The sequence below is a fragment of the Tigriopus californicus genome, chromosome 1, assembly GCF_007210705.1.
Source record: "Tigriopus californicus strain San Diego chromosome 1, Tcal_SD_v2.1, whole genome shotgun sequence".
NCBI classification, from domain to species: Eukaryota; Metazoa; Arthropoda; class Copepoda; order Harpacticoida; family Harpacticidae; genus Tigriopus; species Tigriopus californicus.
Window position 1 is genome coordinate 11662395 of NC_081440.1, and position 12896 is coordinate 11675290.

At 43.7% G+C, this 12896-nt stretch overlaps 2 protein-coding genes and 1 long non-coding RNA gene across 9 annotated transcripts; 1 reads left to right on the top strand and 2 right to left on the bottom strand.

Moving 5' to 3' along the window:
• Positions 1-2635: 2635 nt before the first annotated feature.
• Positions 2636-8857, top strand: LOC131882366 (uncharacterized). Of its 6 annotated transcripts, XM_059229495.1 has the most exons (11): positions 2636-2777; positions 3445-3510; positions 5297-5470; positions 6157-6316; positions 6550-6669; positions 6849-6953; positions 7122-7283; positions 7443-7679; positions 7904-8101; positions 8213-8374; positions 8445-8857. In XM_059229495.1, exons 1-11 carry the CDS (start codon positions 2698-2700, stop codon positions 8553-8555), a joined length of 1575 nt encoding a protein of 524 aa, XP_059085478.1. In that variant the 5' UTR covers positions 2636-2697; the 3' UTR covers positions 8556-8857. The 6 variants fall into 6 exon arrangements, with proteins under 6 accessions (XP_059085478.1, XP_059085500.1, XP_059085487.1 ...); XM_059229517.1 differs by lacking the exon at positions 7904-8101; XM_059229504.1 differs by lacking the exon at positions 6849-6953.
• Positions 3207-5707, bottom strand: LOC131882438 (uncharacterized). Its single transcript, XR_009373484.1, has 2 exons — positions 5493-5707; positions 3207-3638 (listed from the first exon to the last, which is right to left on the bottom strand). It is a non-coding gene; the product is annotated as an uncharacterized LOC131882438 (long non-coding RNA).
• Positions 8842-12063, bottom strand: LOC131882414 (cytohesin-1-like). Of its 2 annotated transcripts, XM_059229554.1 has the most exons (6): positions 11212-12063; positions 10658-10919; positions 10248-10587; positions 10109-10178; positions 9327-9473; positions 8842-9093 (listed from the first exon to the last, which is right to left on the bottom strand). In XM_059229554.1, the coding sequence occupies exons 1-6, from the start codon at positions 11748-11750 to the stop codon at positions 9006-9008; spliced, it is 1446 nt and encodes a 481-aa protein (XP_059085537.1). In that variant the 5' UTR covers positions 11751-12063; the 3' UTR covers positions 8842-9005. The 2 variants fall into 2 exon arrangements, with proteins under 2 accessions (XP_059085537.1, XP_059085545.1); XM_059229562.1 differs by lacking the exon at positions 9327-9473 and having other exon boundaries at positions 11212-12058.
• Positions 12064-12896: the final 833 nt, after the last annotated feature.

Here is a 12896-nt window from a genome sequence, read left to right on the forward strand (position 1 = left end):
CTGGCTGGCGCTTGGAGTGCAGTTGTAGCACTTGTAAAGCCACTCCGGACTCTGAATCTCTGACTCAAGGAGCGCCTCACTCGCTTGCAGGCACTAACTCTGGACTCTAAAGACTCCAGTGCGATAGAAACCCTCTGGTCTTGAGGGCACACGCGGAGATCGTCTTTGGATAAGGCGACCTTTGCTGATGGAGTTCTTGCGTCCCAGCTGTAGGCTTGGATTCGCTTCATTGATAAAGGGGAGGAACCTTGAAGGTCATGTTGTAATCCAGTTTCTCAACCTGGTCAGATTAGGGCTAAGGCTGTACAGGGTGGTCTTTGAGGTGATTCGAAAGACTCGAGTTGTTTTCTGATGTTTTGTCACAAACGACCAAAACATGCAGAAAAAATGGCAATTTTTGGCATAAAATCTGTCCTAAATTTTGCAGAAAGATATTTTCTCAAACCAAAATTTGGGCCCCAAATCAAGAAAATGTTTAAAGTTCAAAAAAAAATTAAAGAAATGCTAAACGGCAAATCAGTGGAAAAAATGACTGCGGGCAGTAAAAAGCTTCTGAAAGCAAACCCAAATTCCATTGCATTATTATTTGACTATATTTGTGACCTACAGTTAAATTCATTGGACATGTGTGTTGACAATGAAATTAGAAATTGGCAACAGCCAAGTTTTGTTACAGGCCCATTCATTTTTGCTGACACTTTCAGGCATGAGCCTCGCTGGCAAACAAAGCTGACCATCACGTTATCCATTTTTTTCAATAGCCAAAGTCATTGTCCGCTCTCAGTTTTTTTGTCTGTGGATGCTGCTAGCATTTAAAAAAGTCTTGTTTAAAAAAGTTGATGTGGAGAAACAAACTGGGAACATCTCTTTCACTGGGAAACTGCATTAGTCACATCTTCCCCTTAAAAACGTGAACTTCTGATGGCGGGAGTTGAACCTGCGACATAATTATGCGCTGAATTTTCAGCCACTGAGCTACAATGTCTCTATGCTTTTTCTCCGAAGGTGGGATTCGAGCCCACGCCCTCTGGGGAACCATGTCGTGCCTCTATTGGGTACACTAGACCACTCAGTGTGTAAGAATATGGAGAACTTTAAAGTTATTTTTAGCGGGTTTTGGGGAGCTACTGAAAAAAGGCATAAAATATGTAAAAAAGGGCATGAAATATACTTATTATGCAAATAAATTGTTTCTAGGCCATAAAATGGATAACGGATATTTTGTTCGTCCCTAGTCATTACTCTTACCCTTACTAAATATAAATGATATAAATGGCGTTAATGTGCCCTATAAGTTGTAACAAATGCTATACTAATACAATGGCAAACCTGGGTGGAACTGAATTTCATCAGTTATGTCCAACATGGTAAGAACAAGCTTCATTATAGGGAAGAGAAAAATTTATTTCGTTAACAGATATTAGCGTTCATTGATTTGACACTGTTCTTCCAACTAGTGACGGATCTCGGTTCCCTTTCTGTCATTTTGAGAATTCTAAGATCTCTACTGACAACTATGTGTACATGCGTGTTCTTTCTCTTATTTCTAATAACCTTGCAACCTCGATTATCGCTTAGCATTGGTTACTTACTTTAGTTGACCTAACCGCTTCATGCCCCATTTTTTTGGCATTGCACTTCTATCGATATGCAAAATCGTTTTAACCTCTCTCGCCAATTCAATTTTCGCTCCCAATTCAGAGTTCTGAGGTCATCTTTTGAACTCGATATGGTCACGAAATGAGACGCTTCAGCAATTAAGGATCTTGATTACATAACAGAGCGGTGAAGCGATATCAAGTTTGGCCACACCACACAGTAAAACAGATGATCATCTGCTTCTTCGACCTAAAATTTATCCCTCAAAAGATGCTTCCAATGCCAACAAGGCTGCAATAAAATGAATCGGTACCTATCAGAGACGCTTGGTGCCGCCCCTGACGCTCATGATAAGTTTCTCCACTTCCGCTCTGCTTCTATTTCCCCATGCCAAGCTGATCCTCCCTGGATGGGTTGCTTGGAATGAGAGTGGGAGGCTCATCCCCACGGCATGGGTTGCCACTAGCGAATGACTGGAACGCGCTGGCCCGTCCTCTGCACGCCAAAGAGGTTTTTTTCCCGACCATTTGGTTTCCCCCTCCTAGTCTGATTCGAGTCGAGCTGAGAAGGCATGGGAAACAGGAGTACCTCCCTGACAACTTTGAGTGGTGCATGCATGTTCCCGATGCAGAGAGGCATCGTCGTGCATGGTCTTGATGAGCTCACGAGCTCTATAGGAGTGCTCACTAGTGTTGGGATGGAATGAACGGTGCACGGATCACTACGACAAAGCGTAAGAAGCGATCATCAGCACGCCGAAACTCCCCGAGTACTACTAGATCAAGACGAGAACAAGGTAGTGAAGTAAGTGAACAACACTACTCGGCAGGTGGATCGGAGTAGGTGAGCTCGTGAAGAGGTGGACATGGGTTGTGTTTCGGTCTCATCATTGGACAGGCCTTAGTTGAAATTGGGGGTGGACTCTGGATAGACATCCAACAACGTCAGTGAGACAAATCAAAGGCTAGTGTTCCAGTATAAATACCGCGGGATCTCTCACTCTTGTGAGAGTGATTCTGGACAGATCTTGTCAATGTGTTTATGTTGTAACAAACCTCCCTTACCGGCAAGATCGTGACAGGTGAAAAGCGACTCAAGATGGTGAAACTTACCGAGGAAATGATTGTGGCCCGAACCCGGGTCTCGGACATGAACAACGTCAAAAAGCTGAACTGTTGGTAAGAACAAAGGAACAAGTTGTTGAAAACCACCTTAGTCAGAAATGACTCAGTGTGACAAGCGTATCAACTATCAGGGACACTTGTGATCATGAGCTCATTATCAAAACCTAGAAATCATCCTCGACTATGTTCGAGGTTAATCGTAGCCCGATATGTTTGGACAGTTTTAGTGAGGCAATACATGTCATCACCAACGTGCAACCAAAAGAAATTTATCACGACACGCAGTTTTGTGATTGCACTTTGACGCAATCAGTGCCGATCTTCCTTGTCAAGAGCCTCGGATCGAAGCAACCATAGTTAAAAAGATCACAATAAAAACCCGAATCCAGCCTTGAAACAATCAAATGCCAAGTGCCAAACGAATATTTCAAGGACTCGGTATGCTTGAATAGATTTCAATGGACAACGAAAACCAGTTCGAAATACAAGCGAAGCTAAAATCATCAATTCCCAATTATCCCCATGACTCGCCAATGTATGTATGTACGAGTATAAAGTGGATGAGCCACAATTTTCCAGATGAGCGCCCACACAGTCATTCCCGTTTGATGTTTGAACTTGTTCCAAATGCCGGAAACCAAACTCATTGCACTTGGAAATAGTTCGATAGAATTAGCATGCCCCTGTCTTCTAAGTAGTGATCATTCGATTTTCTTCGCAGGGGAGCCGAATTAACCGATATCACCGTTTTAAGGAAACTCGTCAATGTGGAGGTCCTGTCCTTGAGGTAAGGCTGGTTTCTTATCATGAATTGCATGCTGCACAATCCGCAATGAAGTTCCATCCATCAAGAAGGTTCGCGTGTAACGCACTCATTTAGATTCATGCCTCCAATTTGAAAGTTCGACGTGACTCCTAAGAACGAAAGAAGTCTTTGAGTAGTTGACGGTTTCACTTTTAAGGATTCAATCGCTCCCTGAAGCTAGAAATCTGATTCAAGATATGCACTCCAAGAACGGAGAAGGCATTCATCAAAATTATCTCTGGGCAATTTCTGTCTTGATATACTGTACCTACGACTAATGCAAGCCATTCGATTAAGTAGTTGTTGCAGACAAAGTGAAACTTTCAAGTCCTTTAACTTCAAATGTACGAGCTTAACGAGGTGTTTGAAGCTGGAAAGAGATAGGTATTAAAAACTACTCCAAAAGCGATACGTTCGTTGTTTTGGTTAAATTCCATAAACTGAAAAACGATGTAGCCCTCTTGCATAATACCTATTCCAAATAAATACTAGTGCTGAAATGTTCAAGTGTGTCTCAACTATTGTACACCAGCTGTTCCTGATTCATTTTTGTTTTTCAACCTTTGATTTTGGTTCGATAGCTCTCTTTAATGACGCATTTGCAGCAATGCTTAAAGCGCTCAATGCTATTAGATCCCCTTGTATTCAACTTAACTTTGACTGAACATGAAATTGTGATCCAACTGATTTTATAATAATTGTTTCGGTCTCAATTAGAACGAAAGACAATTTCAAGTCAAACTTATTAGCCCAAAACGTTGCATTATTCCTTTTCATGTATTCAACGAGGATCTCTTTTGATACCTTTTCTGGAGGCTAACTTACTACATTCTCTAGAGGCCTCAACAACAAGCTACTTAAGGCAAACACCCCAAACTTTACACCTACCACCCAAACTTTGTTGATGCCTTTCAAATACCACCAAAAGTTCTCGATCCTCTCGACCGATCTTGTCCTAAAACTATGCTGACCTTCGTTTGGAATTTGCCATTGTGCAATCAGAACAGGTCTAATTTTCTAGATAGAAACAAACCAATGGTCAAAAGCGTCTTGTAGGAATTGATCTTAGGATCAAGATTGGTAGGTGAGTGAGGTTCTATTTTTGCATTTGTTGCACACTTGTCTCGACTCTTGAGGTGTCTTACCATGAGCTCAACTACTCATTCTTATTGCCAGCAATTTGGTCCCACCCACGCTCTTTTGGAAGATCAGTAGTCCAAGATTCCAACTCCACCACCCTCAAGCTCAACTTTGTTGGCTGTATATACCAAGTGTATCGTCAAGGTACACGGTTTTATGTACGTACGTAGCTATACCCTGATTGGCACCTTTGTCATGAAAGAAATATTTGGAATAGAACTCTGACGCAACCATCTTTTAAGGGCCCCCAAAAGAGGCTCGACTGTAGATAGCGTTGGGTAGATAATGGACAACAAAGAGGAAATCTGTATTTGAAGATTTTTTGACCGGGAAAGCGACCATTGGAACAAGATTAGAGCATGCCTTCGCTGTCTCGTAAAAGTGGTGTGTGACCAAAACTTTGTTAGTATAGGACTTTAACTCGGGTGACCTTGTATCCTTGTCCTCTCTTTCATTCTGCGTCTCGGTCTTTTTTCTGTCGTTTAGGACCTAGGTATCATTGGAATGCCCTTTGCCCTGGTTTTGCCACTGAGAATTTCAATTCCAGTGGGCGGAAACCTAAACATTCTACATTTTAACCTCAACTTGACTCCGTTCGTTGATAAGATTGCCTTTGGTCTATTTTTAGCGTGAATTGCATTACGTCTCTATCGGATATCCAAAATTGCAAGAATTTGCAAGAGCTCTACATTCGGAAGAACAAGATTCCGGATTTAAGCGAGATATGCTGGCTCAAGGAACTAAGCAAGCTCAAGAGTCTCTGGTTGGAAGAAAACCCGTGCGTCCAAGATCACGGAGATGTGTAAGTACAATATTTCACTCACGTCATTCGCCCACGTGATGTCGATAGAACGAAGGTTTGCTCCCATTAAATAGGCTCGCATACTCTTTATTTAGACGCTTGAAAGCATCTTCATGCCTCATGAATCTTGGTTTTTGAAAAGTAGATGAAGTTTGGAAATTTGAAATGCCCAGTGTAAACAATTTTGCCGCACTAAGGTAACGCATTGTAGGCTAGCCTGAGGAAAGACTGCATTCGCTCGACTTCCTCAGGTAAATGTTGGACGGCGTTACTAATCTAATCATCACCACCTGTGCAAGAAATCTTAGACCCCGACGCAAACTACGTTAGAGCCATGCTACGCCGTTTCAAAATATACAAAGATGTACACGTATCTACTTGACAAGCTTCACCGAAAATGGAACTGCGAACATGAGTGAACTAAGCTAGATATAGTCAAATGCTGTATTTTAAAGATGGTGGATTGATCAGTTACAATATTTGCACACCATGTGTAATGCACATCTAAATAAACTGTCCGTAACGAGGTTTAGCTTAGAAAATTTGTAGCAAGTAACCAAGCCAATTATTATTGGCATCAAAAGCGGCTGAAACCAACTGTTCATGACCATTCGATTGCAACATAACCCTTTTGCTGATGCGGTGTGAAGTATCCGTGACGTGCATCTCCGGTGTTGGATTTTCAGATACCGTGTTACCGTTATTCGAAATCTGCCCCAGCTTCAGAAATTGGACAATTTGCCCGTGCAATCAGACGAGATGGCCGATGCGATGCGACGAGGGATGGAGCTCGTTCATCCGTTAGATCGAGAGCCAACTGTGCCTTACCACAATGTCAATTACCAAGTAAGTCCAATCTTGTATGGTCAGTCACGTCCTCATGCTGTATGTATGTATTGTGCACGTTGAGTTGGGGACCACTGAGAGTGAAATGACCTAAATGGCAAATTCAAAGCGATGAACATGTTGGCCGTCGGGTGTTTGCTGGGTTGGACAAGGTTTGGAGCTGCAGCACGCTTGTTGAATGAATGTACACCGTTTCCAATGCACTATGGTGGTCCATCCTTCTTCATTTGTAGCCCCTCCCAACTGGGAACATCGAGCGAAGGCGAAGTCAAAGCCAGGATCCGTACAGCGATTATCAGGATGAGGGACCTATTATGCACTCGGGTAGTAGGCGGACCAGTGCCATGGAGCAGGTAGGCGTGGACTCAATGGAATGTTATTCTCAGCGTACATTAATGATAAAAAAACCGCTTGGCACCCTTGGCGAATAATTTACCAATAACGAGACTATTGTCCTAAAGGTTACTCATATGTCGCCTTGCACGTACGGTGTGCTTGATAATTGCTTTTCTTGCATTTCACTCTCTCTCAGTATGCCACACCCTCACGACGGGTCTCTAACCAAGTTTTCGAACTCTCGCGATCTCCAGATAAAAATGGAGAGGATCTCAGAATGAGGCAAGATCTTGAAAACAAGGTAAGGCGCCCTTCAAGGTTCCATGCTCTCACTTGCATGTGAAACGTTTCAAACCTATGTCAACTAATATATTAATAAACACCAATTGTGTTGTATAAATTACTTAATTTGACCGGCATGTGCATCCAAAGGCATTGATTTGCTTTCACGCTTTCCCAATTGCTTCAGAACTCTACATATACCAACTCGGGTATGGCCCTACGTCGTGGGAGTAGTAACCAACCCGCTCCGCCTTCGGCATCGTTTAAAGGAAACACCTCGTATGTGGAGGACAATGGATATGTTCCAGAGTATCACACAGGGCGGAGGTACAGCACGCAGGAAAATAGTGTAAGTCGCATAAAGAGCCTGGAAAAGGGTCCTGGATAAACCGTCTCGTCTCTGGATCGTGATAAATTTAGACTTTTTTTTCGATTGGTACGGACAAAAAGAAAATGTTTATGTAGCAAGAATGTTTTGACAAGGAAGTTTTTTCTTCTTTAATTTTAGAACCCCTTGGTTCGTCGATCCCCTCACAATAGTCAGTTAGCTTTGAATGAAGGATTGAGGCGAATCAGCATGCATGAAAGTCCTGCCATGGTTTCCAATCCTCGTGATGAGTCGCCGCCTCCTGTCATGTACCAAGAAAGACAGCCCAGAAACAGCATGTCTTCCTACTCTGGTCCGACGTCGGATGCTCAATTGTCCTCGTATGGATATCAAGGCGGATCGTACGAAACCCGATCGGTAAGACTGATTGAAGTACTGTATATAATATTTTAAAAGTGCGATAGTGCGACTAAGGTATGGAAGCATGACTTTCTAGGAATCTTTTACTAGCTCTAACACTTTAAGACGCGAAATGATATTCACTAGAAATTCGCATTTCTTTCCAAGGATTTCGATGATCTCGTCCTTCCTTGTAATTTACGTTTGGTGCCATTAACCACAGACCAATGAATTTAATGCAGGGACATGTCCACGAAAATGGCTCGATGAATGGCTTGGATGGTTCGAGCACTCCGTCTCGTATGGTTCATTCTGCCAGTACAACGGAATCTCCCACTTCGGAGATCAACCATAACATGCTAACCCGATCAGGCTCAGCCAGCATCCATCCCAGCTTGGCCAAGGATAGCTACAGCCCCACTAACAATGAGCAAGACGAGGTGCATCTTCTAGTTCTGTTTTCTAATTACAATCCACTTGTTTGGATGGAGCTCGTAGTCATTTAAAGCGAGAGGCTCATCCCATAATTGGATTATCTGTTTCTTTTTTAGTATCACCAACAAGAGCACTCGGCTGTGGTTTCGCAGCAGTATGAACAAGCTTACGAGCAAGCCAATCATCAGTTGGAATCCACCCAGACCAGAAGCCGCAGCGTGGTGGGAAGAAATAGCTTCTCGCCGGAGAGGCCCTATCCACGAAGGCCGAAAAACAGGGTATTTGCAATGATCTTTGAAGTTTGGTTCTAATCATTTCCAATCAAGGGATGTAATTTTCTATTTGCAGAACTCCAATATCTTGTCCGCCGTTCTTTGCCTCATCAAAGAGCTGGATGGACCGAGTTTGGAAGTGGCCGAGATGGCCATCCGATGCCGAATGGATGAATTGGACGACTGATTTTCAAGAGCTAGCTCCGAAATGAGCGAATTCTTCGTTCACAATTAACCCATCCAAAGATGTATCTTCCACGGAATTCCAAAGAATGACGATCCCTGTCCTCATTTTGGGGGGAATTCCACCCTTGAATATTCCTAACCCAATGAAATATTTGTCAGTGATTGGTCGATCGACGATATAAATTGTAGAGGATTCTTTTACGAGTATTTGGTGTCGAGGACTAACTCTATTTTGTACTGCCAATTGGGGGAACTAAGTTCGAATTCAAACACAAATAAACTTGATCTATGAATCGACTTGAATTTATTGATCGTATTTTACTTCAAGGTATAAGGTTGAAATAACTTTGTGGCGTGTATATACTCTATATTGTGAGGTTTCAATAAATGGTTAGAATTGCTTTTTTATGCTGTCGCGGTAAAGCTACGTAACTTGGATGGCTTTGGGCTTTCAGTGAGACGGCTTAGCCATGTGTTTCTGGGCTTTCTTCTTCCTTTTGGCCAACATGTCATAAAATGGATTGTGGCTGATACTTCTCCTAAAATGTGAAAAATTAAATATTAGACACGGCTGATCGAGCTTCAACTAATTTTAGTCCTTTCAGCCCAGGTTAGTCGGATAATTTTCCATGTACTAAACGAATAGTTAGACACGATACTGTTAACTTTCTCAAATGTTTGGCAAGCAATATAAGGCACAAATGACTTCAAAATCCATGCAATTAAGATCAGACACATTCAATGTAACTTCACAAACAATTGTGTCTCTTACTCCTTGGTGGGCCCAATCTTGTTACACCCCCCTCCACCACCTCCTCCCATTGGTGAGCAGAATTTGAGAAAATACGAAATTGGGTTGGATGTGAATAAGTCGGAGAAGGTTTTCCGTTTGTTCTTGCGATAAGCATCCTTGCACAGTCTGTGAAGTCAGTCACATGTCAGAAATGACAGCCTCATTCAATTTAGTTTCAAAAAGGTACACACGACTAGCGCTAGGTCGAAGACGGACTGGAGTCAGCGTGCGATCGAGTTTTTTCACCCGCAATTGGAGAAATTGTCCGGACTCGGATCCGGACTCGTCATGAGAAATGTTTACCTTTTTCATTGGATTGCTTAAAAAACGGGGCCTAAGTTTGTCAAGATTTGCAAGTTGAGGAGAGGGCTCTTAAAAGGTGATAGCATTAGGTTAATTTAGCTTTGAAAACTCAGAATAAGTTTTTATGCAGGCTTGAGTGCATCAAAGAATTCGAGTAGGGCAAAAAGTTGGAATATCAATAGTGTTACGAGTCCGACTCGTCCTGGACTCGCCTCAGCACTGCTAACCAAAGATGAATCAATCTGACCACGACGCAAATTTTCAAACCACTACAACTAAAATTGATTATTGCTCGAACTTTTAGGTCAGGCCTAGATACAATTCTTGACACAAAAGAACAATGGTTAAGTCTAGCAGGTTTGGTTTGCAAACTGCCGGGGCAGACAGATTGACCACATCAGTAATACCAACACCTCCAACTATTAAACTAGCCTAACGTCTCAATCGTTTTTACTCACTCTATACAGTTGATCCACTCCTCTTTCTCTTCCGCGGTTGACGCTGACATGCGGTAAACAGTGTGCTTTCCTGTTAAAACCATCAAAGGCATGAAAATGCGGGCCAGGAATCAAAATATATATTTTTGTAAACCCTTACCTTCGACCACTTTGCCCTCGGAATCGGTTTTGCAGGCCTTGATTACTTCATTACCGGTGGAGAAGAGCTCGAAGCAATGCTGCTTATTCCGGTCGGGCACATCTCTCACTCGGATGTTTTCCAAGGGGATGATGCCACGAGGTTCTTTGTCGGTCGTGAACTCGAAGTAGTAAAGACAATAGTCGTTGAGAATAAACCAGCGGCGTTTCCAACTCTTGTACCGTCCGCCTTGTTTCCACAACCAGCCTTCGCGATCCGGGTTGAAAAATGTGTGCATGAGGTCGTTGCCGTCATCTTCGGGGATCTTGAAGGGCTCGGTTTTAATACTGTCATACAGACTCTGAAAATAATATCACCGGATTGATGAATCTGAGGCGATTGGCATTTGAACCCATTGGGATAAAGCTTACAATGAGTAATTCTCTGGGTAAATCTCCCCCGTCGTTGATGCCGCGATTCATGGAGATGAATTGCTCCACGGAGGGTTTGTCTTTGACACTGGGGTTGTGCAAGCTCGTGTTGAGCATGATGATGGCGAAAGACAGGACATAGCACGTGTCCGTGGTAGTGAAGATCTCGGGATTCAACTGACAATAGCGTTGGGCAAAGCTCTCCATCATGCGATCGATCTTTTGAGCCTCACCCGGCAAGCGAAAACTCCACAGAAATTGCCTGTGCCAATAAAATGTCTGTCATTAGGGATGCATTCCAAGTTCAAAAGGAGTCATTTCTAACAATAAACTTCGAAATTTCATGAGAGTGCGATTGAAAAATTTAAGCCTAATATAGGCGTGATTTTAACTATTAAGCGATGGTTATCCGAACATGACCCTGACGAAACTCAATTATGTCTGCCCGTTGGATTTTCCCATGAATCATGAGAAAAACCTGTGTTTCAACTTGGGCATCGTTGGTGAGTATTGCAAAGTATATCTGATGGGGTACCATTGGCCCGTTCACTCACCGGAGGGCTTGCACCAGGATCAGATCGGTAAAGTCGTGTAGCTCGACAAAGGCCTTCAAGACGGCCTCATTGAAGTCCTTCTTCTCCCCCAAGTAGTCCCCGATCATGGTCTTGTTGAGTCCTTCGCCCTTGTACAAGAACTGGGCCACCTCCTCGGGCGTGTGGCGAATCACGTTCTGTCGGATGAGGAACTCGATGCCTTTCTTGGGATCCATGTTGAATTTCTTCTTGCCCATCTGCAAGTTCTTCAACTTGACGCCTTCCTCCGTGTCCGTGGTCTCGATCTCGCCGTTGACCTCGCACAACTCGTCCTTGAGCTGCGAGATCTCGGCCATGAGCTCGAGTTTGCGCTTCCGGATGTTGACCAACAAGTCCAGTTCGGTGGCGGTCAAGTCCGGATAGCGGGCGCTCATCACCTCGGGCTGGAGACTCAAACTGGGCGGGACATGGGCGTGGAGGGCGTGCGACGTAGCTAGCGTCCGCCCCGCCAACTCCGAGGGCGTGGCTGAGGTGGATGAGGGCGACTCGAACTGCATCATGGCGAGGCCGAGTGACCTCTCGGTCGACGAGTTCCTCCCGATAAACGAATCCCTTATTCACCCATTCACTGACGCGACTGAAAACGGATCTAGTCGGAGGTTGGAGGTTGGAGGTTGGAGGTTGGAGGTTGGAGCGGTGGGCTTTTCTCACTCTCTCCGTGCCTCATCCATGGATGGAGAAGGCAGTCCTGAGCAGCGAGCAGAAGGAGAACTTTTCTTTTCGTGTGACGTATAGGCCACAGTAGGTGGCGTATGGCGACTCCTGACTCACTACTTACTGACTGACTGACTGACTGTTTATGTATTGCTGAGTGAGCCCTCAGCAAGAAGGATGGCAGGAAGGGAGTGGGTTCTCAAAGCTCTCAAAGGTCTGCTGTTACTCTTGTTTGGCTTTTCAGGCTGAATGGGATGTCGCTTTTTCTGGCCAAGGTGACTGTGGAATAGAGACCGCATGATATTATCGGTCAATTCTGAAATAATTTGGGATTAAACTTGGCCCACTTAAGGCAAGAGATGGGGTGATCTGGCGTGCTGGTTTGGTTTGGATTGTGAGACCAGCCCATGAAAATCTGGAGGCTCTGATTTAGAGAGTCAAGCGTCGCTTTCAATGAACTGGAAGTATAGTTTGAAAGGCGAGAAGTCGCCCTGACAACAGGGCCTCATAGGTATGCACTGCTGATGTGCTCAAATTGACCTTTTCTGTGTTTGTTTGCTTATTTGACTGAAATTTCAGGATATTTCCTAGTCTTGCTAAACCGCCAGGATTTTCACAGTGAACTTCTTTTGCTATTCCTTTATTATTTTGTGGGTACTACCATTTAAAAGTTCGGCTTTGAGTCTCTGTAAACTTATGAAAAGACAAGCAATAACAAAGGAGCTGCTGATTTCAATCTTTGACCCATTCAAAAGAGCATAGGATATTTTCTTCTGCAAGCCTTATTTTCAGGCCAACTCAGAACTTAATAGGGGTGATACATTCTTGGCTCTGTTTTGTTCCTTTGAATTGTTCTCTTAACTGAAATTGTTCAAGGAATCTTGCACAAATGCTTGAGGGAGCAAATGGGGCACCCCCGCATGGTTTCGTGAGTGCATATTTTGAGATGCGATTTGTACCCAGTTGCACCTACTGCGAGGAAATTGAATCTT